We start from the raw sequence: 25,397 nt of genomic DNA, 5'->3' as shown, positions 1-25,397 counted from the left end.
GCAAACTTACCATTCATCTCAACAAGGCTGCCATACAGGGCTCATTTTCTTCAGAGGAGGAGATTTTGTACCTCCTTGTGTATTTCATAGATTTTAAGGCCAAGAGGAACCATTATGAGCCTCTGATCTGACCTCTTCATCAAGAGCTCTTTAATGACCTGAAAATCAAAAAGGAATCCTACAACAAGTGGAGACATGGACAAATTGCTAAGGAAGAGTACAAAAGAATAGTGCGAGCATGTAGGGATGCAATGAGAAAGACCGCGGCACAAAATGAGTTACACATAGCAAGGGACATAAAAGGCTATAAGAAGAGGTTCTATAAGTACATTAGGAGCAAGAGAAAGATAAAGGAAAGTGTAGGTCTGCTACTTAGTGGGGAAGGAGAGCTTATAATGGATAACACCAAGAAAGATGTGGTGTTTAATGTCTATTTTGGTTCAGTTTTCATTAAAAAGATTAATTGTGAACAGGTGCTTAACACAGTTAATATTAACAACAAAGGGGGAAGGAACACAATCTAGAATAAGGTAAAAATAGGTTAAAGAATATTTAGATTAGTTAGATGTATTCAAGTTGGCAGGACCTGACAAAATTCACCCAAGAGTACTTAAGAAACTAGCTGAAGACATCTCGGAACTGTTAGCTATTATCTTCAAGAACTCAATATGACCGTCTCCTTAGCACAGCTCAGAACTGAAAGCTACTGAGTTACCCCTCTGCCTAAGCAAGTGAGAGTTTTGCTGCAGATTAGACTGTGTGTCATCTCCCTACCACACGAATTTGTCCAGTTCACCAGCAAACTCCTCAAGACTCTGCCAGTCTTAACCTTGCCTTGCAGGTAGTGATCAGTGAACCCCAGTTCCCAAGTACCCCAGAGATGTCTCTCTGTAGTGACCAGTCCCATTCATTTGGCGCTTACAGAAATTATTAAGTTCTCTGGCTGCAAAGAGACAGTGAATGCACTAGCCTGTTAGGTTAGCTGAGAACTCACTCTGTACTTCAATATAATGACGCTGAGATTGTTTATACTAAAACTAAAAAGAAGTTTATTAACAAAGAACAAAAAAGAGAAAAACAGACAGAAATGGTTACAAACAAAGCAAAACATGCTTCTTATTGACTAAAACTTAATTTTAGGAAGTTGCAGTCTTTGCCTAATCAGTTTTCTCACTTACATCAGGTTACGTACCAGCATTTCCAGCACTCCAGGCCAGAGGATCCAACTTCCATGTCAGAGGGTACTGTTCCCTTTGATGAATAACTAAGGGGTTCTCTCTGCTTTTTATAGTCCAGTAAACCTCTGAAATGTATTTTTGCAAAGTAAACCCAGACCCAGCTAGAGTGTAGATGCCATGCTGTCTTCCTCATCCTCTGGTCAATTTGTTTTTCTGATTGGCTTAATTACTTTGTTTCCCTTAGATGTAAATGTACTTCCATTGTATCTGGCCTCACTTTGCTCAATTTACATTGGAGAGAAAGGCAAGCTGGTGAAAAGACGGTTACTCACCTTTGTAACTGTTGTTCTTCGAGATGTGTTGCTCATATCCATTTCAATTAGGTGTGCACGCGCCGCGTGCATGTTCGTCAGAAGATTTTTACCCTAGCAACACTCGGTGGGTCGGCTGGGTCGCCCCCTAGAGTGGCGCAGCTATGGCACCGGATATATACTCCTGCCGATCCAACGGCCCTTCAGTTCTTTCTTGCCAGCTACTCCAACAGAGGGGAAGGAGGGTGGGTTTGGAATGGATATGAGCAACACATCTTGAAGAACAGCAGCGAGAGGTGAGTAACCGTCTTTTCTTCTTCGAATGCTTGCTCATATCGATTCCAATTAGGTGATTCCCAAGCCTTACCTAGGCGGTGGGTTGGAGTGAGAGGTTGCAGAATGCAGAACTGCTGAGCCAAAGGCTGCAACATCTCTGGACTGTTGAACCAGAGCGTAATGTGAGGCAAAGGTGTGGACGAAGGGCGAGGTAACTGCGCGACATATCTCCTGGATGGGTACATGAGCCAGGAAGATGGCAGATGAAGCCTGAGCCCTGGTAGAATGTGCAGTGAGGTGGCTCAAGGGGACGCTGTCACCCAAGATGAGATCCTCTGGGAGGAGACAGATAGGCCCTTCATTCGGTCTGCCACCGCGATGAAGAGTTGGGGCATTTTACAAAAGGGTTTTGTCCGCTCGATATAAAATGCGAGCACTCTACGGACGTCTAGGGAGTGCAGTTGTTGTTCCCGTCGTGACGGGTGTGGCTTCGGGAAGAAGACCGGAAGAAAGATATCCTGGTTGATATGAAAGGCCGATACCAGTTTAGGGAGGAAAGCAGGGTGTGATCACAACTGCACCTTGTCCTTGTGAAACACAGTATACGGTGGGTGCACCGTGAGAGCCCTAAGCTTGGAGACTCGTCTGGCCGATGTAATGGCTACAAGGAAAGCTGTCTTCCAGGACAGGTATAGTAGCAAGCAGGTTGCTAACAGCTCGAAAGGGGCAGACATAAGTCTGGTTAGAACCAGGTTGAGGTCCCAGGTTGGGGCGGGACGGTGTACTTGGGGGTATAGGCGGTCCAAGCCCTTGAGGAACCTAGAAACCATAGGGTGTGAGAACACGGAGCAGCCACTTTCTCCTGGGTGGAAGGTAGAGATGGCTGCCAAGTGCACCCTCAATGATGATATCACTAGGCCCTGTTGTTTGAGAGACCAGAGGTAGTCCAAGATGGTGGGGATCGAGACCTCGGTGGGAGTAACATCATGCGTTTCACACCAGCATGAGAAACGCTTTCACTTGGCCAGATGCGTTGACTGAGTGGAAGGTTTCCTGCTACCGAGGAGTACTTGTTGTACTGAGGCATAGCAACTTAACTCTGACTGGCTTAACCATGCAGCAGCCATGCTGTGAGGTGAAGGGACTGCAGGTCTGGGTGGTGAAGTCTGCCGTGGTCTTGAGTTATGAGGTCTGGGCGAAGAGGCAGGGTAATTGGGTTGGCTATCGACAGGTCGAGCAGCATGGTGTACCAGTGCTGCCTGGGCCAGGCTGGAGCGATCATGATCAAGCGAGCTCTGTCCCTGCGGAGCTTTATCAGGACCCTGTGAACCAGCGGGAACGGTGGAAAGGCGTAAAGCAGTTGGCTTGTCCACGGCATCAGGAAAGCGTCCAAGATTGAGCCCGGGGCGAGGCCTTGGAAGGAGCAGAACAGCTGGCATTTCCTGTTCTCGCGGGAAGCGAAGAGGTCTATCTGGGGAAAGTCCCACTTCCGGAAAACAGAACGAATAATGTCCGGACGAATCGACCACTCGTGAGACAGGAAGGATCTGTGACAGGCCGAGCATGGTTTGAAACCCAGTGAACCGGGCATGGGCCCCGGCACCGGGTGCGGGGAAGGGGCTAATCCCCGAACCCCTCTTAACTATATACACTAACAGTGTTATAAAAACGAATAAAAATTCACTGCAACTATAGAAATTTCAACTATATACACAGAATAATGAGAGAACTACGAGTAGCTAGGGAAGTGGAGATCAGCTAAGACGCGCTCCACTGTTCCAACGACCGACACAGGCAGTAAGAAGGAACTGAAGGGCCGTTGGGTCGGCAGGGGTATATATCCGGCGCCATGGCGGCACCACTCTAGGGGGCGACCCAGCTGACCCACCAAGTGTTGCTAGGGTAAAAATCTTCCGACGAACGTGCACGCGGCATGCGCACACCTAATTGGAATCGATATGAGCAAGCACTCGAAGAAGAAACAACATTCCGTTGGCTATGACAAACTTGTTTATCCTCTCTATTCAAATTGCGTGGTCTGAACATAGTTTAGTAACATATTTCCAGCATACATACATAATTCTTTACACACTAAGTGGACATAAATCATACAATATTATTAATGACCAGCGAGTCACCTATTTTTATATGAAACCTTACAGAACATATATATGGCTATATGTTCTGTTAACAGTGTATTGGGTGTGCCCTTTGCCAGTTGGCGTACAGGGGATCTTAGGTCCATACTTGTGGAGGATGGATGAGGACTGAAGAAGGGCAAACAGGAATTATCTTTAAAAAGGGGAACTAAGAAGACTTGAGGAATTAAAGACCAAACAGCCTAACTTTGATACATGGAAAGATACTGGAACAAATTATTAAACAGTCAATTTGTAAGGATCTAGTGATACCCATCATGGATTTGTGAAGAACAAATCAGACCAAACCAACCTAATTCCCTCCTCCGACAGGGCTGTGGATTGGGGGAAGCAGTAGACATGATATATCTTGATTTTAGAAAGGCTTTTGACACAGTCCCAAAGGACATTCTCATAAGCAAACTAGGGAATTGTGGTCTACATGAAATTACTGTAAGGTGAGAGCAAAACTGGTTGAAAGACTGTACTCAAAGAGTAATTATCGATTATTCTTTGTCAAACTGACAGGCTATATCTAGTGGGGTCCCATGAAGGTCTGCCCTGGGTCTGGTACTATTCAATATTTTCATTAATGATTTGGATAATGGAGTGGAGCGCATGCTTATATAATGTGCAGATGATACCGAGCTGGGAAGGGTTACAAGCCCTTTGGAAGACAGGGTTAGAATTCAAAAGGACCTTGAGAAATTGTAGAATTTAGTCTAAAATCAACAAGATAAATTGAATAAAGGCAAGTGCAAAGTACTTCATTGAGGGAGGAAAAATCTAAACATTAATACAAAATGGAGACTAGCTGTTCAAGCAGTAGTACTGCAGAAAAGGATCTGGAGGTTATAGTGGATCACAAATTGAATATGCGTCAGCAATGTGATGCGGTTAAAAAAAAGACAAAAATCATTCCGGGGTGTATTAACAGGAGTGTCATATGTAAGACATGGGAGGTAATTATCTTGCTTTACTTGGCAGTGGTGAGGCCTCAACTGCAGTACTAAGTCTAGTTCTGGGTACCACATTTCAAGAAAGATGTGGACAACCTGGAGAGAGTCCAGAGCAACACAAATGATAAAAGGTTTAGAAAATCCTTTCCAGCCACATGTTTCTATGATGAATACAGACTGTAGAATTTCACCCAGTGATTCCAGAATCGAGCCCAGACCATGTAAAAAACGAGTGATCAAAGTGCCATGCTGAATCACCATTTGTGTCTTTTCATTGTATGAGATTTATCACTGCCATTTATCATTGAATACACTTCTGAGTTTGCTCCTGCTATTATCTCTTCACAGAATGAAATCAGGCTGTTGTATGATCAGTTAATTGAGAAAAAATCTACTCTGCAACAAACCTTGAATGCAATACGTGGGCATAATGTTGCTGAACAACTTCGGGTAATTAACTCAAAATACTAAGTTAAGGCAAAATTATCTAGCACTGGACAATATTACCTGGTTTGTTTTGTGAGAAATAATTTGAGAAATAATATGAGAAAAAAATAATGTGATAAATAATTTCATATTTTCTAAGGGCTGGCTCATGCTGTCAGGTGTGCAAATGTGGGGGAGAAGGCCCAATGAACCACTCCCCATACGCACACACACTATGCCTCCATGCAACAGCTGGGCTGGATTGCAGTCCTGGCACTAGCTGAAACACAGGCCTCACTCATTCTTTGATTCCGTTGGGGTGTAAGTCACCCCAACCAGACAGGTTAGGGCAGAAAGGAAGCAAGACAAGATACACAAAATACACACAAGCACAAAATACAGCCCTTTGTATGTAACAGCCTTAATTAGAAAGTCCCTTGAGCTTCCCCTTATGGGAGAGGGGACACTAGTATTTATTTCAAACCTCCCAGCAGTTTAAGTAATCACATAAGGAATACCTAGTAAACGGATGTTAACAAATGCAACAAATACCATAGCATTCGTAGCATGGTACATGAATCAGTTAACCTACCTTCTCCTAGTTAAGGGCTTAAAAGACCCGAGGGAAGGACAGACAAGATGACAAGATAGTTCAGCTGAGGGCAGATTGCATGCCCTTTCCAGACCGTACAACAGCCGCTTACCTCTCGGAGATGTCCCAACACCTATCCTGCTAAATCTGAAAATCATGCAAATCTAAAACTTCCCTTATTTCAGAGAACTCCCTACACCAGATCTCTAGTGTTCACTGGAAAACAAAATTCTGCACCCTCAGAAGTGATGATGTGTTTTTATTATGACTAGTACTGATTTAGTAAAAATAACTGTGCATGGCCCAGTTCATAGGACACTGAACTGGGAGATCTGGATTATTTTCCTGGCTCTGCTACTGGCTGACTGTATGACCTGGGGCAGGTCACTTTCCTTCTGTTTCCCCTGTAGGTCTTGTATATTTAAATTGTAAGTTTTTGAGATAGGGACTCTTTCACTGTGTGTTTGTAAGTGCCTAGCACAATTAAGTCCCAATCTTTAACTGCTATCATAATACCGATAATAATAGTGTAAAACCTGAAGGAACAAAACTTCACTTAATTCTTATTATATCTTTTATTCAGAAAACTGATACATATGCGTTGGAGCTACACAACTATGAGGCCCAAATAGCAAAACTGAGAGATCATGGGGAGAGATTTCAGTTACCTGTTGCTCTGATCCATGAAGTTGATAAATTAGAGGTAAGAATACAGAGCAATCAACATTCTATCCTGCGAGATTTGATTCTTCAAAACGAGACACTTTAGCAGTGAAAAGTTTAGGGCCATCTGGCATCCTGGCACTATACGATACTGTAGAAATGGTGCATGCAGGTCTCTAGTTTGGTTTATATCTTGCAAGAAATAAGCTCATTGAATTTTGTTTAATTCCTAGGATGTTATGAATGATATCTGGGGGGTTCTGAGAGCCAAGTATGCGGAGCTAAACTCTCCTTTCGTCAGCGAGAGCCAGTACGAAGCCTTGATTTGTGGGCTGGCAGAATTGGTAGACATTGGACGAGAGAAGCTTGCGCAGGACCCAAAGCAGCTCGCCAAAAGTAGAGCTACCTTACAGTCTCACCTGCAAAATCACAAGGTACAGCACATGCAACACAGCACGGCTCGAATCATTGTAGAGTATGACTTTCTGTGACTGACTTTTCTCAAATATCATTGCTGAATAGTTATTACTATTTCTCCTAGCATAAGAGAGAGTCTGAGGTACTTGAAGTAAACGCAGTAAATATTTTGAGATAGATAAAATGTTTTCAAAAACAGTAAGTAAAGAGGCTGTTTTCATGCTGCTGGGCTTTTTCTTTTTTCCCCACTCTGCTGATTGGTTTGTTGCAAAGGGTTTTGTTGTTGTTGTTTGGTCACCTCGGGGGAATGGGACATGAGAGGGGAGGGGATGCGACGGTTAGGGCAGAGAGGAAGCAAGACAAGATACACAGAATACATGTTCTGCCCCAGCTGGCAAGTGTGGTCATTCCTAGATGGAAACGCACAGTTTTGGGGACCTCTTTGGATCGGGGTCTGGGTTTGCTGATCCATTTATCCCTGGTTCGAGCTACCTCGGAATGCATCAAAGTGTCAGGAAGATGTTTTATTATATATCCAGTATTTTGTAAATCTATGGTAAAGTTAATTAAGGAAGAGTGTGCAGCCTTGTGGAGTGAGCAGGGATATGGGCATAGGGGCTCCTGCGTTCTACTCCCAGGTGTTAACTTTCTGTGTGACCTTGGCAAGTCTCTGGGGCAGACCATGGCTTTTAGCCACTGGGATGAGCAGGTGATGGTATGGAGGGAGCTCCGACTGTGTGCCAATGTGACCAGCCCTCTCTGGATCTTCTTTGTGCCCTTCCTGTGTGCTCCTCCCTGCCCCATTTGGGTGCTGAGCTCCTGGGATCATGGAGAAGGAGCATTTACTGTTTCATTGGGTGCAGGAACTGCTCTTGTGACAAACTAATTGAGCTCCCCAGCCCTGCAATGCCATATAAGGTCTGCCCCAATCCATCCCTTACTTCAGCTAACACATCACTATAGTATAAAGAATATTATTTACCTGGTTCACAAGTGTGTTTGAGGTCCTTGGATGAAGCAGTATATAATGAATGCAAAGTGTCATTATTATTTATGATTAAAATCAGAACAGATGTCCTCAAGTAATACAAAGAATCTGATTTCGATGGAGCACTTGCTATAAAACAGAAAAATAGGCTTGAAACATGTAAAAATGCTGGTTTTTCAGGGCTTTTTTCACAAGCTCATCGCTCATGTGCATGTTGTGCAATCGTATTCCAAGAAGATGGCTCCTGCTACATTACAAAAGAGAGAGAAATTCTGGACTGACCTGGTGGAAGATGTCAGATTGCTGGAACAGAAGGCTTTCCAATATGGCATACGCATAGAGAGTTTATTAAAGGTAATGGATTAGAAAAACCTGGTATGGAAAATGGAACCCTTTCTATGCTAGAGATACTCTGGCCAGCAGCTATCTACTAGCCATGTCTGTTTGAGGGCAGCGACCAACTGTTCACGCTCTGAGTGTTACTAATTCATCTCTTTCCCCTGAAATGTGGAATTGCCTTCCCTCCCTCCAACATGAATGGAAATTCCTGTAACATGCCTGTGGTACTTCCTGAACACCCAGACTGAGACTAAAGACCTGTGTGGCACAGAAATACCAATAGTACATTACAATGAAAAAAAGTTTTAAAAACCCAAGTTTTAAAAAAAAATCATGAACAGTTTTTGAGTGAGAAATCACTTGGGTGTTAACTGAAATCCTCAGATCATGTAGAAGCTACTCTCTTTAATATATGTTCTCTCTACATACTCTCGTTTTGACATTCTGTTTTGTTGGTTGAACTAATAAGTGTTAAAGCATCAGCATTTTCAATGTTTAGCATAAGCATAGAATAAGAGGTACACTATATTAACATATGGCTTTTGTTTTAGGAATGGACAGAATTTGATGAGGACTCTGTACCTTTCAACAAAGAATTAGAGGCACTTGCTTCTGCAGTGCCTTCTGTGAATTTGGTAGAAGAGACAGAAGAAAGATTAATGGAGAGGATTACCCTTCTCCAGGTATTTTTATTTATTTCTGTTTAATCACCTTTTTTTGGGTAGGATCATGATACACTGTATATGGCAAAAATACTGTTTTAGAAATATCTGCTTAGCACATGCTTAATGTCCTCCAAACAGGGTCCTTCTCATCTCCCTCTTAGCCAAGGTAGCAACTATAGTCTGTGCCCAAATGTACATTTCCATATGAAAACAAAGCTTTTTATACCTTTTAAAAGTACTGGGAAAAGAGGTATTTGTAGCCACCAGTTTCAATTAGTTCATTTACGAAGAGAGAGTCCCTGCAGCTGCTCTAAAAGCTGGCATTCAAATATATACTCCAGTGATACACAGAGATTGAGAGCCTTATTCAACTCTCACCCATGTGAGGTGAGAATCAGGCCAGTGTTTCCAAATATTTGATCTGCTCTTTGTAGTGAGAAGTCTATCAATTCTATCAACCTCTTCCAAAATTCTGGGAAGTACCGTTAAATCACCTTGAATTCTCCTCTTTTCCAAGGAAAATAAAGTTCGTTTTCTGGAGAAAGGCAGGTAGACATTTGATAATTTGTTCTAAACATCAGAGAAGTGCTGTGTATCTGAAGGCAGAACTGCACCCTCACTTAGGACGATACAGTTCTTGAGTTAATATAAATGAGTTTAAAACACATAATGTATCCTGTTAATATGTTTGTCTGCTGATGCTCCTTAGACTGAGTGATACATGCTTAGGGCTAATCCTCATTCCTGGGGAGTCTTTCCATTGTCTTCTGAGGGCTGAGGCTGAAAGTGTGGAAGACTAACCTACCTTAACTGAAGAGGCATGTTTGTTTCTTGGACTTATTTCTGTTAGGAGAAGGAATGATTTTAGGTAGAACACAGCATGTAGAAAAAACACAATAGTTATGGGTTTGCGTATTATTCCACCTAAAACAGTGGCGGCAGTTAATTGTTTTTTGTGCCAGCATGTGGCTTTTGCACTCTTCAGGGACCATGTTGTATTAGCAGTATTGGAGCTCCCATACCCTTATGTCCATAGTGAGTCAAGTTTATAAACTTGTACCCTGTTTCCTGCATTCTATTTTGTTTTGTTTTCACTACGGCTTGATTCTGTGCATGACTAATTGCAAATAAATCCTTTTACCAATCCAAGAGTATTTTATGTATAACAAGGAGTATTTTCTGACTGTGCATATTTGTGTAGTGCCTTTATAGAAGTCCATAATCCAAAGTAAACAAATGGATATGAGATTATTTGGCACTGAGAAGGAATGACTTTATCAAAATCCTTAACGAACTGTGATGAACACAAGGTGTCATAGATTATCACTTGAATTTGTATTACGAGATGCCTCAAATGGGCCACAATAATTCTGTTTCATGCGGTGGAGCCATGTCGTGCTATTTCATGACATGTCAAGCTACATCACAAGGTAATTTGAAAAATAACTTGTGTATCCATTATTCTTACCACTGTTCATAACAGAAAATAAAATAAATGCCAGTTGTGAGAATAAAGTGCATGTTTTAATAGCCATATTTCTCTTTTAAAATACGCTGTTGTTGTGCAAACTATTTATACTTTGCTAGCAAACCAAAAGAAACATTGATGAAAAACATGCCAGACTTTACCAGATGGTGAAGGAAGGGAAGAAATTGATGACTGTTGTGAGCTGTCCTGAATTAGTAAACCAAATTGGGAAACTAGAAGAACTGTGGTTGTCCTTAACCAAAAAAGTTGGCCATGAGCTGCACAGACTTCAAACATTACTCAGACTTTTGGTCAGGTAAGTTTTTACTCAAGGGGCAATTAGTGTTAGCCACTGCTATCTGGGGTTTCTCACAGATTCTTCAGCACCCATATTTCCTGAATCATGAGATCAATGTAATTAAACTACAGAGTTTGTGCCTCTGTTTGTGGAAAACAAAAGTCCAATTATAGTAAAAAAAAAAGTGACTATTTAAATAAAAAATTTCATCTTCCTACTGAATAGATCTTCCCGTGTGCAGTCAGTCATATTTGCTTCCTTTATGACAAAAATATCATCACTTCTGTTGGCACTGCAAGGCCAACATCTCTAGGGGAGAGTGAGCTGGATTCTCTTCTGACTCGCACATGAAAATTGTTAACTAACGCCCACATTGCTCTCCGCTGATCTGCACATGGAGGGTACCCACTGGAGCTGTGCTGTCAAAGACCAGGGGCTGGTGTCTGAGCCAGTGTGAAGACATTGCCTCTTCACAGATGATCCAAGCCTTCAACAGGGTCCCTGAGATCCATATGCAATTATGTGGTCAATACAGGAAGAGAGTTTTTTGCGGCTCAGAAGCTCTGAGGCTGTCTCTCACAGACCATAAATATGATGATTATTTCTTCAATCAACATATGCATGCTTTCAGCAGAACAGAGTTGTCATATATCAGTTCTGTGCTACTACAGAGAGGCTGTCTGAAGTGGAGGGTGGGAATCCTATCCTGTATAAACCTGTAAGGCCTAGCAGCATACATCTTTAGGTGGATGGAAGGACAATTCTGAGAGGAGAAAAGAAATGTGTTATAGACTCTACTAAGGGATCGAGTCATTTCTAGTCTGTTAACCTGCTTTGTTTTGTTTCTATAGCTACAACAGAGACTCAGACAAGTTAATCAAATGGTTGGAGTCTGCTCAGCAGAGAATGAATTTTTGGAAGGAGCAGTCTCTCAATGTGTCACAGGACCTACATACTGTCAGAAACAATATAGACAACTTGTTTGTAAGTCAAAAAAATCTGCAGTGTTTAGATGCCAGATAATAATCCACCCAAATGATATTGCAATATGGCCAGAATCTGCCAGCAAGGCACAGCCCTGAGTATGAAGTGGGGTAGCACTGCACTGCCTCCAGGGTTCTTCTGGGAGGCAGCATGTCACAGTCCTGCTGCTGCTGTTAAATGTGGGTGAGAGAGATTGGGGGTCTTTAACTCTGCTGAAGATATTTCTTTGGATGGGTGGATATGAACCAACCAGCACCTCAAAGACAGGGGACAAGGAGATCTGGGCACCCTGAAGATCCTGATAGGTGAGCGGGGACCAGCAGTTTATTCCCCTCAACCCCCCGAAAATGGCCAGGAGAGGAGAGGGTCTTTCAAGATATTGGAGTTCCAACCTGAGACTAAAGCACCAAATATAGGGGTCCTGTTAGGTGAAAGGGGTTGTAAGTGGCAGCATATTGGGGTTAAAAGGTCCTGCAGAAAGATAGAGAAGAAAGGTCTTGGCTGACACCTGTGTGGCTCAGAGTTTCTCTGGGGTTTACTGAGCCTCAGCAGGTTTCAAGTTTCCATCAGATGAGATGAGTTTTACCAGGTTTCAGTGTAACCAGAATTGCAACCCATCCAGTCAGTCCCTCTTGTGATTGAGACCGTGTCTGTGTGTTTTAAAATATATGTTTTGTTAAATCTCTGTATATTTCAGTTATTTTCTAAGGAAGTAGATGAAAAATCATCCTTGAAGTCATCTGTCATAAGCACTGGCAACCAGCTTCTTCACGTGAAACAAATGGATGCTGCACTGCTTAGATCATCTTTGGCACAGTTTGAGCAAAAATGGGCAGAACTGATCACTCAATTCCCAACCATCCAAGAAAAACTTCACCAGGTAAGGAGGGAATCTCAAGTCATTTCTTCATTTGAGCCAAGCTACATGCAGAATTATTTTAAAATGTTACTGATTGGATTCAGTCAAGCACTACATAATGCAAGGAAAGCACTTCTTTCTTTAGGGCTCAATTACCCATCTGACTCACTTTTGGAACATCCTCAGTATTGTACTGAGACTTAATTATTACTGTATTTCTACCTAACTCTGCCTGTGCACATCAGTGTCATATTTTATATAAAGGTTAGTTTCAACAAGCAACAACAATCTTATTCCAGACTTCAGAGATGTCCAAATTTCTTGTTTTAAGTTTGAATCGTATCCTAAATTTGAGTATCAAGGTTTACTTGCAAGTTCATACTTACATAATTACATTATGTGAGGTCTTTTTGGAATAAAGTTGCCCTCCTCCTTGATGGTCTGATTTAATATTGCTAGCAAGTTAAGTACAGAAGAATCATTATATATTTGATTTCCAGCTTCAGATGGAAAAGCTTCCGTCTCGTGAGGCCATCGCAGAAATAATGGCATGGCTGAGCCATGTGGAACAACAAAAAGAAGATGATGAGGCCACTGTAAATTTGCAAAGTAACGCATCCCAAGTCAAAAATCTTCTTCAGAAATATAAGGTAAATACGCAAGCAGAAGAACAAGTTGTCTCCAGGGTGCTCAGGTACCACAGTAATGGATGCAGTCTAAGAGCCAGAATAGAATCAAATAGAATATCCATTTACTTCTAGGTTCCTTAGGGCAGCTGAGTACTTAGTCTTCCAGCTCAGAACATTGGTGTACTCTTGAAGATTAATCCTGTACTTCTTAGCCCTTTGAACTTTTGGGGTCAGCTTCTTGGTTCTGGTTAACAGTTAAAAATATGTTCCTAGCATTCATATCCTAGGACCACTTTATGACAGAATTGACCACTGCCTTGTCTTGTAGATATCGCCAGAATTTTCCACGAGGATAAACTTAAGGATATTCCTAGCTTCCTTCCTGAGGGGGACATGCAGTCTCATAGGCTCCAAGATATTTGTATCTTTATTACCATATCATCCAGTGGCCCCAGTCGGGATGGTACTGTTTGGTGAATGGACTGTGTCTTCATGATAAACAACTACAATTTTAGAGAGAGAGAATCTGCTTTCATTTGCCCAACTCTTCCTCCTTTCAAAGAAAATAAATGGCATTTCCTAGCTGTAGTTAGTATTTACTATTGGGCAGAATCATCATCTCTGAAAAGATCCATCTGTGTGGGTAAGGACAAAGAAGCAGGGACCTATCTTAGCCCGTGCTGTACGTCTGTTAGCTGCGAACTAAGGCCACCTTTGATTTAGACAATGGAGAATGGATCTCTCAGGAAATGCAATATACTGTGGCTCAGAATAAGAAGTTTTCTCTGAATACCACAGAATTATACTATAAATCAGCAGTTAATGGAGTTTATGAAATTAAAATTGCCATCGTAACTATTTTTCAGGAATACATGATGGAGATGAACTTTAAACAGTGGACAGTTGATTTTGTTAACCAGTCGCTGTTGCAGATCAGCACTTGCGATGTAGAAAGCAAGCGCTATGAAAGGACAGAATTTGCAGAGCATCTTGGTGAGATGAACTTGCAGTGGCACAGTCTGCAAGGGTCTCTGAACAGAAAGGTTTGCTCCTATTTCATGGTTTTATATCTTTTTTTTTCTTCCATTGTTGATTACATGTGTTATAATCCTTTGTGCTTCTATACTACCTTTCCCCCAAGGATCTCAAAGCACTTTCACATGTGCTGAGTCACATAACAGTCCTGGAAGGTACAGTAGGTGGATGTTTTCACACCTGTGTAAGAACGGGTATAATTAGTAAATTCAGAAAAGGAGAATTTAGATGAATATTGGGGCGGGGGAATCATAATGGTGAGATCTGTTGAGCTGAAGGAAAGCCATATGGACCCCCCGTCTTGAGACATTTAAAATTGAAAATAGTAGGCAGTATGTGGTAAAAAATAGTCCTGCGCGAGCAGGTAGTTGACCAAGACCCACTCAGAAGCCACAGGGACAAAGATACTGTTTAAAAAGAGTCCAATCCCTCTGCACGTTATGGAGCATGATTGAAAAGGGGCAGGATACTAAAATATCCTCCCCCTGCCTATTTCCATTTAACATAATGATATTGGAAGCACTAAAAGGACTGATTGGCATATCGCCAGTCACACTCATTTGTTATGAAAAACTGTGGTCTAGTGGATGAGGCACAAGCCTGGGAATCAGGAGCCCTGGCTTCTGTTCCCAGCCGTGTGATCAGGGGCAGGTCACTTAACTTCTCTCTGCCCCCTCTGGAAAATGGGAATGATGGAATATGTTCTCCTTATAGAATAACTTTAAGACCAATGGATGAAAACCACTCTCAAGGTGCATATCGCTATTATTTATTTTATTATGTGTTTACTATTACATATAAATAAATGCATCAGAGTTATTTCACACTGGTGAAACTAGAAATAATCTGTGGAACAGGCTCAGAGTTGGAGGCAGTGTGGCCTAGTGAATAGAACACTGGACCTGGGTTGTGTTCCCAGTTCTACCACCAGACTTGCTGGGTGACCTTGGGCATATCACTTCCCCTCTTTGTGACTCAGTTTCCCCCTTAGTAAAATGGGGATAATGATACTGACCTCCTTTGTACAGCATTTTGAGATCTACAGATGAAAAACTCTATAGAAGAGCTCGATAATACTGTTCTGTTAGAGAATATGTCAGCATACCCAAGTATGGAGAAATTATGATGTGAGGTATAGAAGCAAATGGGGAAAGAGCTATTTACTGTGAATGGGCAGTTAGAGAAATTCCTGAATCCTACCCCTTCAGGCATGACATTGTTAGAATAGACATTGTCAACTGTTAGTATGCTCTGTATATCTGTATACTGTCTTCAGCTAGGGTATGAAAGGAGAGACTGCCATGCTTGAGTCCTACAAGGGACTCCAATCAAAACAGGGAGTTTAAATCGGCGAAACACTTTCAATCTGATATAATTTAATTGAAATGAAATGTTTTAATCCTGTAATTTGCAGATACAAGATTTGGAACATATTTTGGAAATTGTCACTGAAAATGAAAACAAAGCACAAACTCTGAGCAGCTGGCTGGAAGCACAAGGCGAGAGGCTGAAATCTTTGGAAAAGCCAGCGAGTCTAATCTCAGTACAGAACACGCTGGAAGACTGTAAGGTAAAAAGTGTTCTTTATGTTGCAAACATTACCCTTAAGACTTTGCTGGGTCCATGCTACAAAAGGCACATAATTTTTATTTTAAATTGGAGGAACCTACCATATTCCTAAAAGCTTAGTACAGCGTGTCACTTTAATGAAAACATGAAATGCAAAATTTAAGAAAGAGATCAGGGCCAGGTCCTCAGCTGTTGTAAATTGACATGCACCGAATTACAGCACCCGAAGATCTGGCACAACACAGATGTGAAATTTCACAGTTGTTTTTTTTTTTTAACTCTTTTATCCTTGGAATTTCCTGCAACATTACAACAATTCTTAATATTTTCACTACCTTATTTTAGATTTCTTCTAATGGAAAATATTTCATTTTTGTTTGGTTCAGCACATTGATGGAAAGACTCATCTATTTGATTAGTGTGAAACATTCTTCGGTGATACTTTGGTTAGAAAGAATAGCAACTCTGTCGTAACTTGGTATAATTCTGTATTAGCATAATATTTCTTCTGTTTCTCAAATGGGCCATTTTGTCTTTCCCACTTAGTCCTGTTTGCCTGTTGACCTGTTGATACATGAAGTTGTTATTCTATTATTGATGCTGTGATGCTAGCCTCACCACATCATGACCTGGCACAAATGCAGTCATACTGCTCCAGCCCTAAGGATATTTTAGGGATTTTTCAGTGGCATAGCTCCATCAAAATCAGGACAAGTGGCAGTCATCTGCCAGCTGGTCCCCAATTACTCTAGGAATATTCAGCATCCATTCAGTTCAGTGTTACTCTTATTTCCTCCTATGAAATGTTTGTTATTTTATTACCATGGTTACTTGTAGCTCTCCCAAATTATGCTGCTATTATTCCCTGCAGTGCTATATTAATGCAGAGTTACTCATCTATCTGCATTTTCTCTGAAGTGTATTGGAGTGAGAATGTACCAGCTAGTTAATAAGATACTTTTGGTATCTCTAAAGAACCATATCTGATCACAGCAAGATAAGATTTTATGCTTCAGGCTGGTAAAATGCTTAATTAAAATTCATTTACTTCATTAGAAACTAAATGAATTTTAAATAAATTCAAAAAGCTATTGGACAGTGAATCATTAACAGAAAACGTGCTGACTTAAAGGACAACATTTTAGTTAAAGGAATCAGCCCATTTGGATGTCTGAAACATTCACAGATACTGCTGCGGGGCTGGAGCTGAGCTTTCCTGACTACATAAGGACCACACTGTGATCCGCTTAATCGTGTTGGGGAGCAGTTCTTCTCACAAGTAGTGCCAATGACTTCAATGGGACTGCTTCCAAATTCCAGACCAGATCATTGGTCTAGCCAAGCTATGCTGAAAGGCAAAGGGAAAGGTGGCTTAAAGCTGAAAGCTACGTATGCATTCCTCAATGGTAGGGTCAGCCAGGGCTTATGTCAGGCTCAGCGTAAGTTAAAGCAGCCTCAGGACTGCTCTAACCCATATCAGCTGAAAATGACTTCCTAGTAACTGTTAGGAAGCCAGAAATCCTCAATGTGTAAGGTGCTCCTACCTTTGGCGCATGCGTATGCTGGAGGGGGTAGGAGGGCTGGAATCTGACATAGGGAATCTTCTGCTGCTCTGCTTGAAAAACTTGTTAGCCCCTTTGCCTGGCATGGTGCAAGGGACCCCAAGTGCTGGCGGAGGATCTGGCTCTCAGTTCCAAATCAGCATGTTGCATTCCATGTCACGGCCATATGCGGTTTCTTGTGTTCTGCCTGACAATTACAATAGTTCCGGTTTCCTGAGGCAAACTCATTTCTGCCAGAACTCAATTGCTGTAAGTTCCCATGGTTAGAAAAACGACATGGGGTTGATTTTAAAGAATAATAATTTGTCTTTTCTTTAGTATTGTCACACAGATAAAGATTTTAATCTTTCTTCCCTTTAGGAATTAGAAAATCAGCTTGCAATTAAATCCAAAGCTCTTGATCAGCTAAAGCAGAATTATATGGCTTTGGAAGATGGTGCAAAACAAACCTCAGAAGATATGGCTGTCAGAATGGATAAGCTGCATGAAATGAGGAACAGTGTCATCAGTCAGGTAGAGAACTTTGCATTTACACTTCTTCCCAGGATTTAACCTTCGCAACAGTTCCTAACCTCTTTGGGAATTTCCAGTGTTACTGAGCTGTTCAATGACAGATCCATAGTTAAGGCTGCAATAGATGTCCCATTCTTCTTCAAATGTTTGCTCATGTCAGTTCCATTCTAGATGTGCACAATTATCTGAGATTTTTGCCTTAGGGGTATCGGTAGGGTTGGCTGTGGTGCCCCCTTGAGTGCCGCGCCCATGCACTGGAATATAGGCACCACCCACCCTATGCCCTCTCAGTTCCTTCTTTCCGCCTGTGTTGGTTGGTCGGAGCGCCTTGTCTTGCAATCATAAGATCATTAGCGGTTCTTCAGAAACCCATTGTCTGTCTTGTTTGTATATAGTTAGGTACTCAGTTAGCCTTTAAATTAAGTGTTGGGTTAGTTGGTAGTTAGAGTCCCGGCTGGGACTTTGCCCAGGAGTGTGGCCTGCCCTGCTCTCCTGGCTTTAAACCATGCTTCTCATGCAACAGGCCAATGCCTATTAGTGACCCCCATGACAGTTGTCTGAAGTGGAGTGGGGAGTCCCACAGAAAGGACAAGTCCAGAATCTGTAAGCACTTTTGTCCTGGAACCCAGAAGGAGCGGGATATCCGCTTGAGGACCCTCCTCGTGGAGGCTGCATTTCATCCTGCATTGGAGCCCTCCCACTCGAATCCCACACCGAGCACCTCAGCTTCCATGTGGAGCGCACCGCCAGCACCATTCCCCCTCACCAGTGCCGAAGAAGCGACAAAAGAAGAAGAGCCCTCTGACACCATAAGGGAAAGGGGCCTCAGGCAAAGGAACAATGTCAGGCCATGTGCCCACCCCAGGACTTCATGGGAGTACTACTGAGGTCAGACCCCCCTGCCTGGCCAGGGATCTGCCTCCAACTCCTGGGAGCAGCAGGGGACCCCAGCTTCTAGGGGCCTCATTGCCCAAAGCAGCCCAGGTGACTGAAGAACAAGCAGGCCAACCAGCACCACAGACACTGTGCCAGGCACCAGCCTCGGCTAAGGCCCCAATGCCTAAGGACAGGCGAGTCCTGGGACCACCCCATAGAACAGTGAAGCACCCTCGTTCCCCGTACTGCAGACATAGATCCCCATCTCGGGTCTCCAGTCAAAAGGCCCAGGTTCCCTGATGCCATGCTCTTCCCTACAAGACATGGGACGCTGGAGTCAAGACACCAGTCTCCATATCACCAGTACCAGCAAGTTTCCTGTCAAGCATGGCCACAGCGCAAGTCACCATCGTCAAGACAGTCTCCCGGATATCAGTGCTCACCGGGGCAGGATCGCTCCCGGTCACAGCAGTCGTCTTCATACCCCCGGTTCTGCTCATCAGGCAGGCACTGATCCTTGCCCTCCTCTCACCAGTCCCCGACTAGGGTCAGTTGGCAGACTCAGGCCTCAATGGCTTTGCCCTGGTCGCCAGAGGAGCAATGGTTAGATTTGGACTGGGAGTTCAGCCCCTCACCAAGGAAGGGTGATTTGCTGGCAACCTGCGAAGCTGGCACAGCGCCTGCAGCAATGGCAAGGCAGCTGGGACAATGGCCTGCTCAATGGCTGTAATGGGACCCATGGAGCATGCCTGTAATGCCAGTTCCATATTCCCACCAGTCCTCCCTTGCTGCCCCCAGCATCGCCAGAACTGGAGTCTGAAAACAGTACCGAATCTGATGTGGGGGCAGTGCATTGGACTTTAGCTAAGGAGTCGTCCCTGGAGCAGGAAGGGGAACCTGCCTCTCCCCCGATGGTGCGCTCATCGTCCTCTCCAGACGAAGCAGTGATGCGTCCCTCCCAAGCAGGCAGCTTCTCTCCCTCCCGCCCCCTGATGACTTCAAGGAGCACGAGGGTGGCCACCAACTTGAACTTAAAAACTGAGGAGGTTGTGAAGGAGTCCGACAACCTCTTTAACATTATATCCTCCTCCACCTCAGCCTGGGTTGTGATTCCCGTCCACGCAGGGGTCCTTAAGATTGCCAAATCACCCTTGATTTGAAGGATGCATATTTCCACATTTCCATTTTCCCGGGACACAGGCTTTTCCTTCGTTTTACGCTGGGCCAGCACCATTTCCAATTCACAGCATTGCCATTTGGTCTCTCATCAGCCTCGAGAATGTTCACGAAGTGCATAGCACCAGTGGCCGTTTATCTGAGGCACCGGTGTGTTCAAATTTACCTGTACCTCAACAACTGGCTAATAAAGGATCAGTCCCAAAACCGGGTGCGACAGCATCTCAATCTGGTTTGTTCTACCTGTCGCAACCTGGGGCTGTTAATAAACAAGAAAAAGTCGACCTTAAGTCCAGTGCATAGAGTTCATTGGAGCAGGCCTTGAGTCTGCTCAGGCCAGAGGCTTCCTCCCCAATGCTCAGTTCCAAGCAATGGTGGAACTCACCTTGTGCATGCAAGCCCGTCCTCTTGCCACTGCTCACACGTGCCTGCATTTGTTGGGCCACATGGCGGCCTGTACTTACATGGTCAGACATGCGCGGCTGTCTCAGGCCCCTGCAGGCATGGCTGCCGTCGGTCTACATCCCCAACAGACGCAATGTGGACCATGTGATCTGGATCCCGGACCACGTACTGTCATCACTCATCTGGTGGCAGAATCCTGCATCGGTGTTGAAGGGGGTTCTCTTCACGGCTCCGTCCCCTTTAGTGACCTTCGTCTCTGATGCCTCGGACTGGGGTGGGGAGCCCACCTGGGCGATCTCAGCATGCAAGGTTGTTGGTCGACTCATGATCGTTCCCCACACATCGACGTCAGGGAGCTCAGAGTGGTTCACCTGGCCTGCCAAGTGTCCCTACTTCACCTAAAAAGCAGAGTTGTCCATGTCCTGACAAGACACTACTGTGACTATGTTCTATATCAACAAGCAAGGCGTGGAGCCAGATCATCTGCCCTTTGGCAGGAAACTCTCAGGCCCTGAGACTTCTGTGTACAAAACAGCATCCATCTCGTAGCCACACATCTCTCCAGGCCAGGAATGCTTTGCCAGATCGCCTCAGCAGGACCTTCTCGTCTTCCCACGAGTGGTCCCTCAATCCGAAAGTGGTCGGCATCATCTTCCAGAGGTGGAGGATTCCCCACGTGAACCTGTTCGCATCCAGGCAGAACAGGAAATGCTACGTTTCTGCCCAATTTGGGGGATTGACAGAAGCTCCTTGTCGGACGCTTTCATACTCCCGTGGTGAGGGATTCTGTTGAATGCCTTCCCCCCTAGTGCCGTTAATTCACAGGGTCCTCTTGAAGATCAAACAGGACAGGATGAAAGTGATCCTCATAGCACCGGCTTGGCCACATCAGCACTGGTTCGTCACGCTGCTGAATCTCTTGGTGGCTGCTCCATTATGGCTACTGCTCAGGCCGGACCTGCTGTCCCAAAACAATGGCAGTCTTCTGCATCTGAACCTGCCAGCGCTGCATGGTTAAATGCGGAGGAGCAGGAGTGCTCGGCCGGTGTCCAACAGGTCCTGTTGGGCAGCAGACAGCCCTCCACCAGAGTGACCTACCTGGCCAAATGGAAACTATTTGCTTGTTGGACCTCGGATAAAGGCATTTGCCCTGAGCGGGCCTCGCTGCAATCAATCCTGGACTACCTTCTGCATCTCAAGTTCTAAGGCCTGTCCCTTTCATCTCTCAAGGCCAGCGTGGCTGCTATCTTGGCCTTCCATCCGCCGCTCGAGGCTAGGTTGCTTTTCACCCAGGATATGACTGCCAGGTTCCTTAAGGGCCTCGAGTGCTTCTACCCTCACATCAGGAAACCCGTCCCTCTGTGAGACCTGAATCTGGTGCTGTTGTGGCTCACAGGGCCCTGCTTCAAGCCTCTGGCTTCCTACTCTCTCCTTCTCCTGTTCTGCCTGCCGGGTCTCTGAGATTAGAATGCTTACCTTGGAACTGCCTTATATGGTTTTTTACAAAGACAAAGTCCAGCTGCTGCCTCACCTGGCTTTTCTGCCCAAGGTGGTCTCACATTTACTTACCTGTCTTTTTTCCAAAATTGCATAAGTCAGAGGAGGAGCATAGGCTGCATTCCCTAGATGTCGGACAACCTTCTACATCGAAAGGACTAAGCCTTCTACATCGAAAGGACTAAGCCATTTCGCAAGTCAACGCAGTTGTTCATCGGAATGGCTAACAGAATGAAAGGTCCTCCAGTGTCTGTTCGAAGAATTTCTTCTTGGATCACTGCCTGCATTTGCTGCTGATACAGTCAGGCACAGGTGCCACCTCTGGCAATTGTCACTGTCCACTCAACCAGGGTACAAGCCTCTTTGGCAACTTTCCTAGCCTAAGTGCCTATTTGGGACATTGTAGAGAGGCCACCTGGTTGTCCGATCACATGTTCACATCCCATTATACACTTACCCAGTTGGTCTGGAATGGTGCTGGCTTCGATAGAGCAGTGCTGCAAGCCGCTAAACTGTGAACTCCGAGCCCAGCTCCATTGATACTGCTTGTGAGTATGTGGTAATATAGCCTCCCAGTCCCAGACCTGAACTGTAGCGTCCACAATCTGGTCCTGTCCCAAACCTGGACTTTTGCGTCCAAAATCTGGGGGCTTACCTGAAACTCCCCCAAGCTCACTACCAGCTTGGATATTCTCGCTGCCACCAGATCAGGAATTGATGGGGCCTGATCCCCCCTTTCCTCTCTCTGGTGTCCCCAACCCTCCCTTGGGGGGACACCCAGATTCCAAATCCCTTGGATGCTAAAAGCAGGGGAGAAAACCCCTTCCCCCCTCCTTCCCAGGCTTGCCTCTTGGTCTAGCCTGTGAGTATCACGAAACCGGTTTCTCTGCTTCCCAAGAGATAAGCGTTCTCTACCCTCAGGACAATTGAGATGCAAAATGCCAACAGCTTGGCTTTGCCTTTCCCCGTGCCTGCCTTCCCGTGAGGGAGACAGGTACCTGATACAGAGGTGATTCTTTTTATCTTTCCCCGTAGCCTGCTCTTTCCCTGAAAGCAATAGGAAAATAGCCCACAGCCTGGCTTTTCCCTTCCCTTTGCCTCACTAGGAAAAGAAACTTCCACAAGTTTTAAAAGAAAAGTTTATATAAAAAAAAGGAAATATAAAACAATAATCTTGCATTAAGAAACTCAATACAGGCTCTTGCTTATAAGAAAATATGAAGAAACAGTCTGATTTAAAAGATAGCCCAATTAAACCAGTCCAACAAATCAACATACATGTGAATACAACACAAAGCTCATCATAGCCGAATTACTTTGTTTTCCTTTGTACTTACAGATGTTTAGAAGAAACTTTAAGATAAGATGGAGTTAGGAGGAAACCTTGTTTACTCACAGCCGAGAAAACAACAAAGACACAGCCATCCACATCTGTACATACAACACAAAGCTCTTCATAGCCGAATTACTTTGCTTTTCCTTTGTACTTCCAGACTTTTAGTAGAATATTTGAGATAAGAGAGAGGTAGAAGGAAACTTGTTTACTCATAGCCGAGAAAACAAAAAAGACCCCGAGTATACAAATTCCCGCCCCTGACTTTTAAACAATCCAGTTCTCTGATTGGTCCTCTGGTCAGGTGTTTGGTTACCCTTTCCAGGTAAAAGAAACTTAACCCTTACCTTACCTATCTATTTATGACAGAGTCACCTAGAATGCAACTGAGCAAACACTTGAAGAAGAAAAAATGGTTACCTACCTTTTGTAACTGTTCTTCGAGATGTGTTGCTCGTGTCCATTCCGTTACCTGCGCTCCTACCCTTCTATCGGAGTTGCTGGCAAGAAGGAACCAAGAGGGCATAGGGCCGGTGGCACCTGATATCCCGACGCATGGGCACAGCACTCAAGGGGGTGCCACAGCTGGCCCTACAGATACCGCTAAGGCAAAAATCTCAGACGGCTGTGCATGTGGGTACGCACACACCTAAAACGGAATGGACATGAGCAACACATCTCAAAGAACAACTGTTACGAAAGGTAAGTAACTCTTTTTTTTACTTTTTTGCTCCATATAACTTTGACAAGAAATCTCCTTTTGGCCAAAAAACTATCATGCTTATTCTCACGCCAAAGGAGAACATGTATGCCAAGTTTGGAAAAAAGATCAACCTGCTTTGGAGTGAAATAAGGAAAAATTTACCACTTTTTGCAATTTTTTTTAAAGTATCTACATTTTTCTGGTAGCTTAAAGGATTTGTTTGAAAACCTCAAACTTTCTAACTGGATCCACTTGGTCCCTTACTATTCCTGTTTGTTCCTTCTCTCTGGTAGAGTCCTGATAGAGACTCTCCATTCTCAGCTAAACCTTTTTCATCTTCACAGCACTGCGTTCTCCCTCCTCCACTCCCATTGCTTCTTTTAATTCTAGGCAAATCCTTTATAGTTCCCAGTTGCTCCACTCATGCTCCTCTGGATTCCCTTTCCCTCCTCAATGGGTATCCATAACTTATTCTTAGGCCAATTAACCCCAGCAATGTCAGTGATATATGTATGATAAATACGGCTTTATGTTTACAATCCATCATATAATATATAATACTATAAGTAATGCAGATAAAATTAAGGTTGCCCAATGCTTTCCAGTAGGTAACTTTGCCAAATTTTAACCATTTGACTGAAATCTTCCACATCAGGTGTCTGCTTCAGGCTGATTTTTTTAAATATTGTTTTAAGCTTCAGCAGAAATGATTCAGCTGTTTCTCAGAATGAGATTAGAGAAAACACATTGTTTTGTTTATGTTAAAAACATTCTTCCAGCTGTTTTGTTGAGAAACCCTAGTACACTAATGTTTTGGAACAGGGATTTGAAATTCAGTAATGGGAGGTTGTCATGGTGCCAGAGAAGTGCCTTTTTTTTTTTTTTCCTGCAGGGCCAGTAAAAGCTCTAATTTGACCCATTATAAGAATTTGAAAAACTCCATTCAGATGTGCTCAGTAGAGACTTCTTATAGTTTAGCAGTGAAATTATTTTACATTTCCATCTGTACTGAACATGCTCCTGCCAAGGGCTACAGGGGCTGAGCAAGACTTCCTGTGCAATTGCTACTCCCTGCTGCTGTGGGCAACCTTCATTTTGACATTTCGTAACGTTTAATTGCTTAACTTTGCAACCCTAATGTTCTTTTAATGTGTTTTTTTGTATGTAACAGACAGTAGAACCTCAGAATTATGAACACTTCGGGAATGGAAGTTGTTCATAACTCTGAAATGTTCATAACTCTGAACCAAACGTTATGGCTGTTCTTTCAAAAGTTTTCAACTAAACATTGACTTAGTACAGCTTTGAAACTTTACTATGCAGAAGAAAAATGCTGCTTTCCCTGTATTTTTTTAGTAGTTTACATCATTTAACACAGTATTGGACAGTATTTGCTTTTTTTTTTTTTTTTTTGGTCTCTGCTGCTGCCTGATTGCGCACTTCCAGTTCCAAATGAGGTTTATGGTTGACTGGTCAGTTCATAACTCTGCTGTTCATAACTCTAAGGTTCTACTTTATATACTGCTTTTTTCCTTCTA

At 43.6% G+C, this 25,397-nt stretch overlaps 1 protein-coding gene across 1 annotated transcript in view; it reads left to right on the top strand.

Moving 5' to 3' along the window:
• SYNE2 (spectrin repeat containing nuclear envelope protein 2) overlaps positions 1 to 25,397 on the top strand; it is a 280,671-nt gene that overhangs the window by 191,197 nt on the left and 64,077 nt on the right. Inside the window, exons 74-85 of the mRNA XM_075065745.1 lie at positions 5,211 to 5,312; positions 6,464 to 6,583; positions 6,777 to 6,977; positions 8,129 to 8,302; positions 8,839 to 8,970; positions 10,540 to 10,736; positions 11,570 to 11,702; positions 12,400 to 12,582; positions 13,062 to 13,211; positions 14,057 to 14,233; positions 15,640 to 15,795; positions 17,717 to 17,869. Coding sequence (XP_074921846.1) covers positions 5,211 to 5,312; positions 6,464 to 6,583; positions 6,777 to 6,977; positions 8,129 to 8,302; positions 8,839 to 8,970; positions 10,540 to 10,736; positions 11,570 to 11,702; positions 12,400 to 12,582; positions 13,062 to 13,211; positions 14,057 to 14,233; positions 15,640 to 15,795; positions 17,717 to 17,869 — 1,878 coding nt within the window. The remainder of the gene's footprint in view (positions 1 to 5,210; positions 5,313 to 6,463; positions 6,584 to 6,776; positions 6,978 to 8,128; positions 8,303 to 8,838; positions 8,971 to 10,539; positions 10,737 to 11,569; positions 11,703 to 12,399; positions 12,583 to 13,061; positions 13,212 to 14,056; positions 14,234 to 15,639; positions 15,796 to 17,716; positions 17,870 to 25,397) is intronic.

This window comes from Chelonoidis abingdonii, chromosome 4 (genome assembly GCF_003597395.2).
Source record: "Chelonoidis abingdonii isolate Lonesome George chromosome 4, CheloAbing_2.0, whole genome shotgun sequence".
NCBI lineage: Eukaryota > Metazoa > Chordata > Testudines > Testudinidae > Chelonoidis > Chelonoidis abingdonii.
This window is presented reverse-complemented; position numbering and strand designations above follow the sequence as displayed.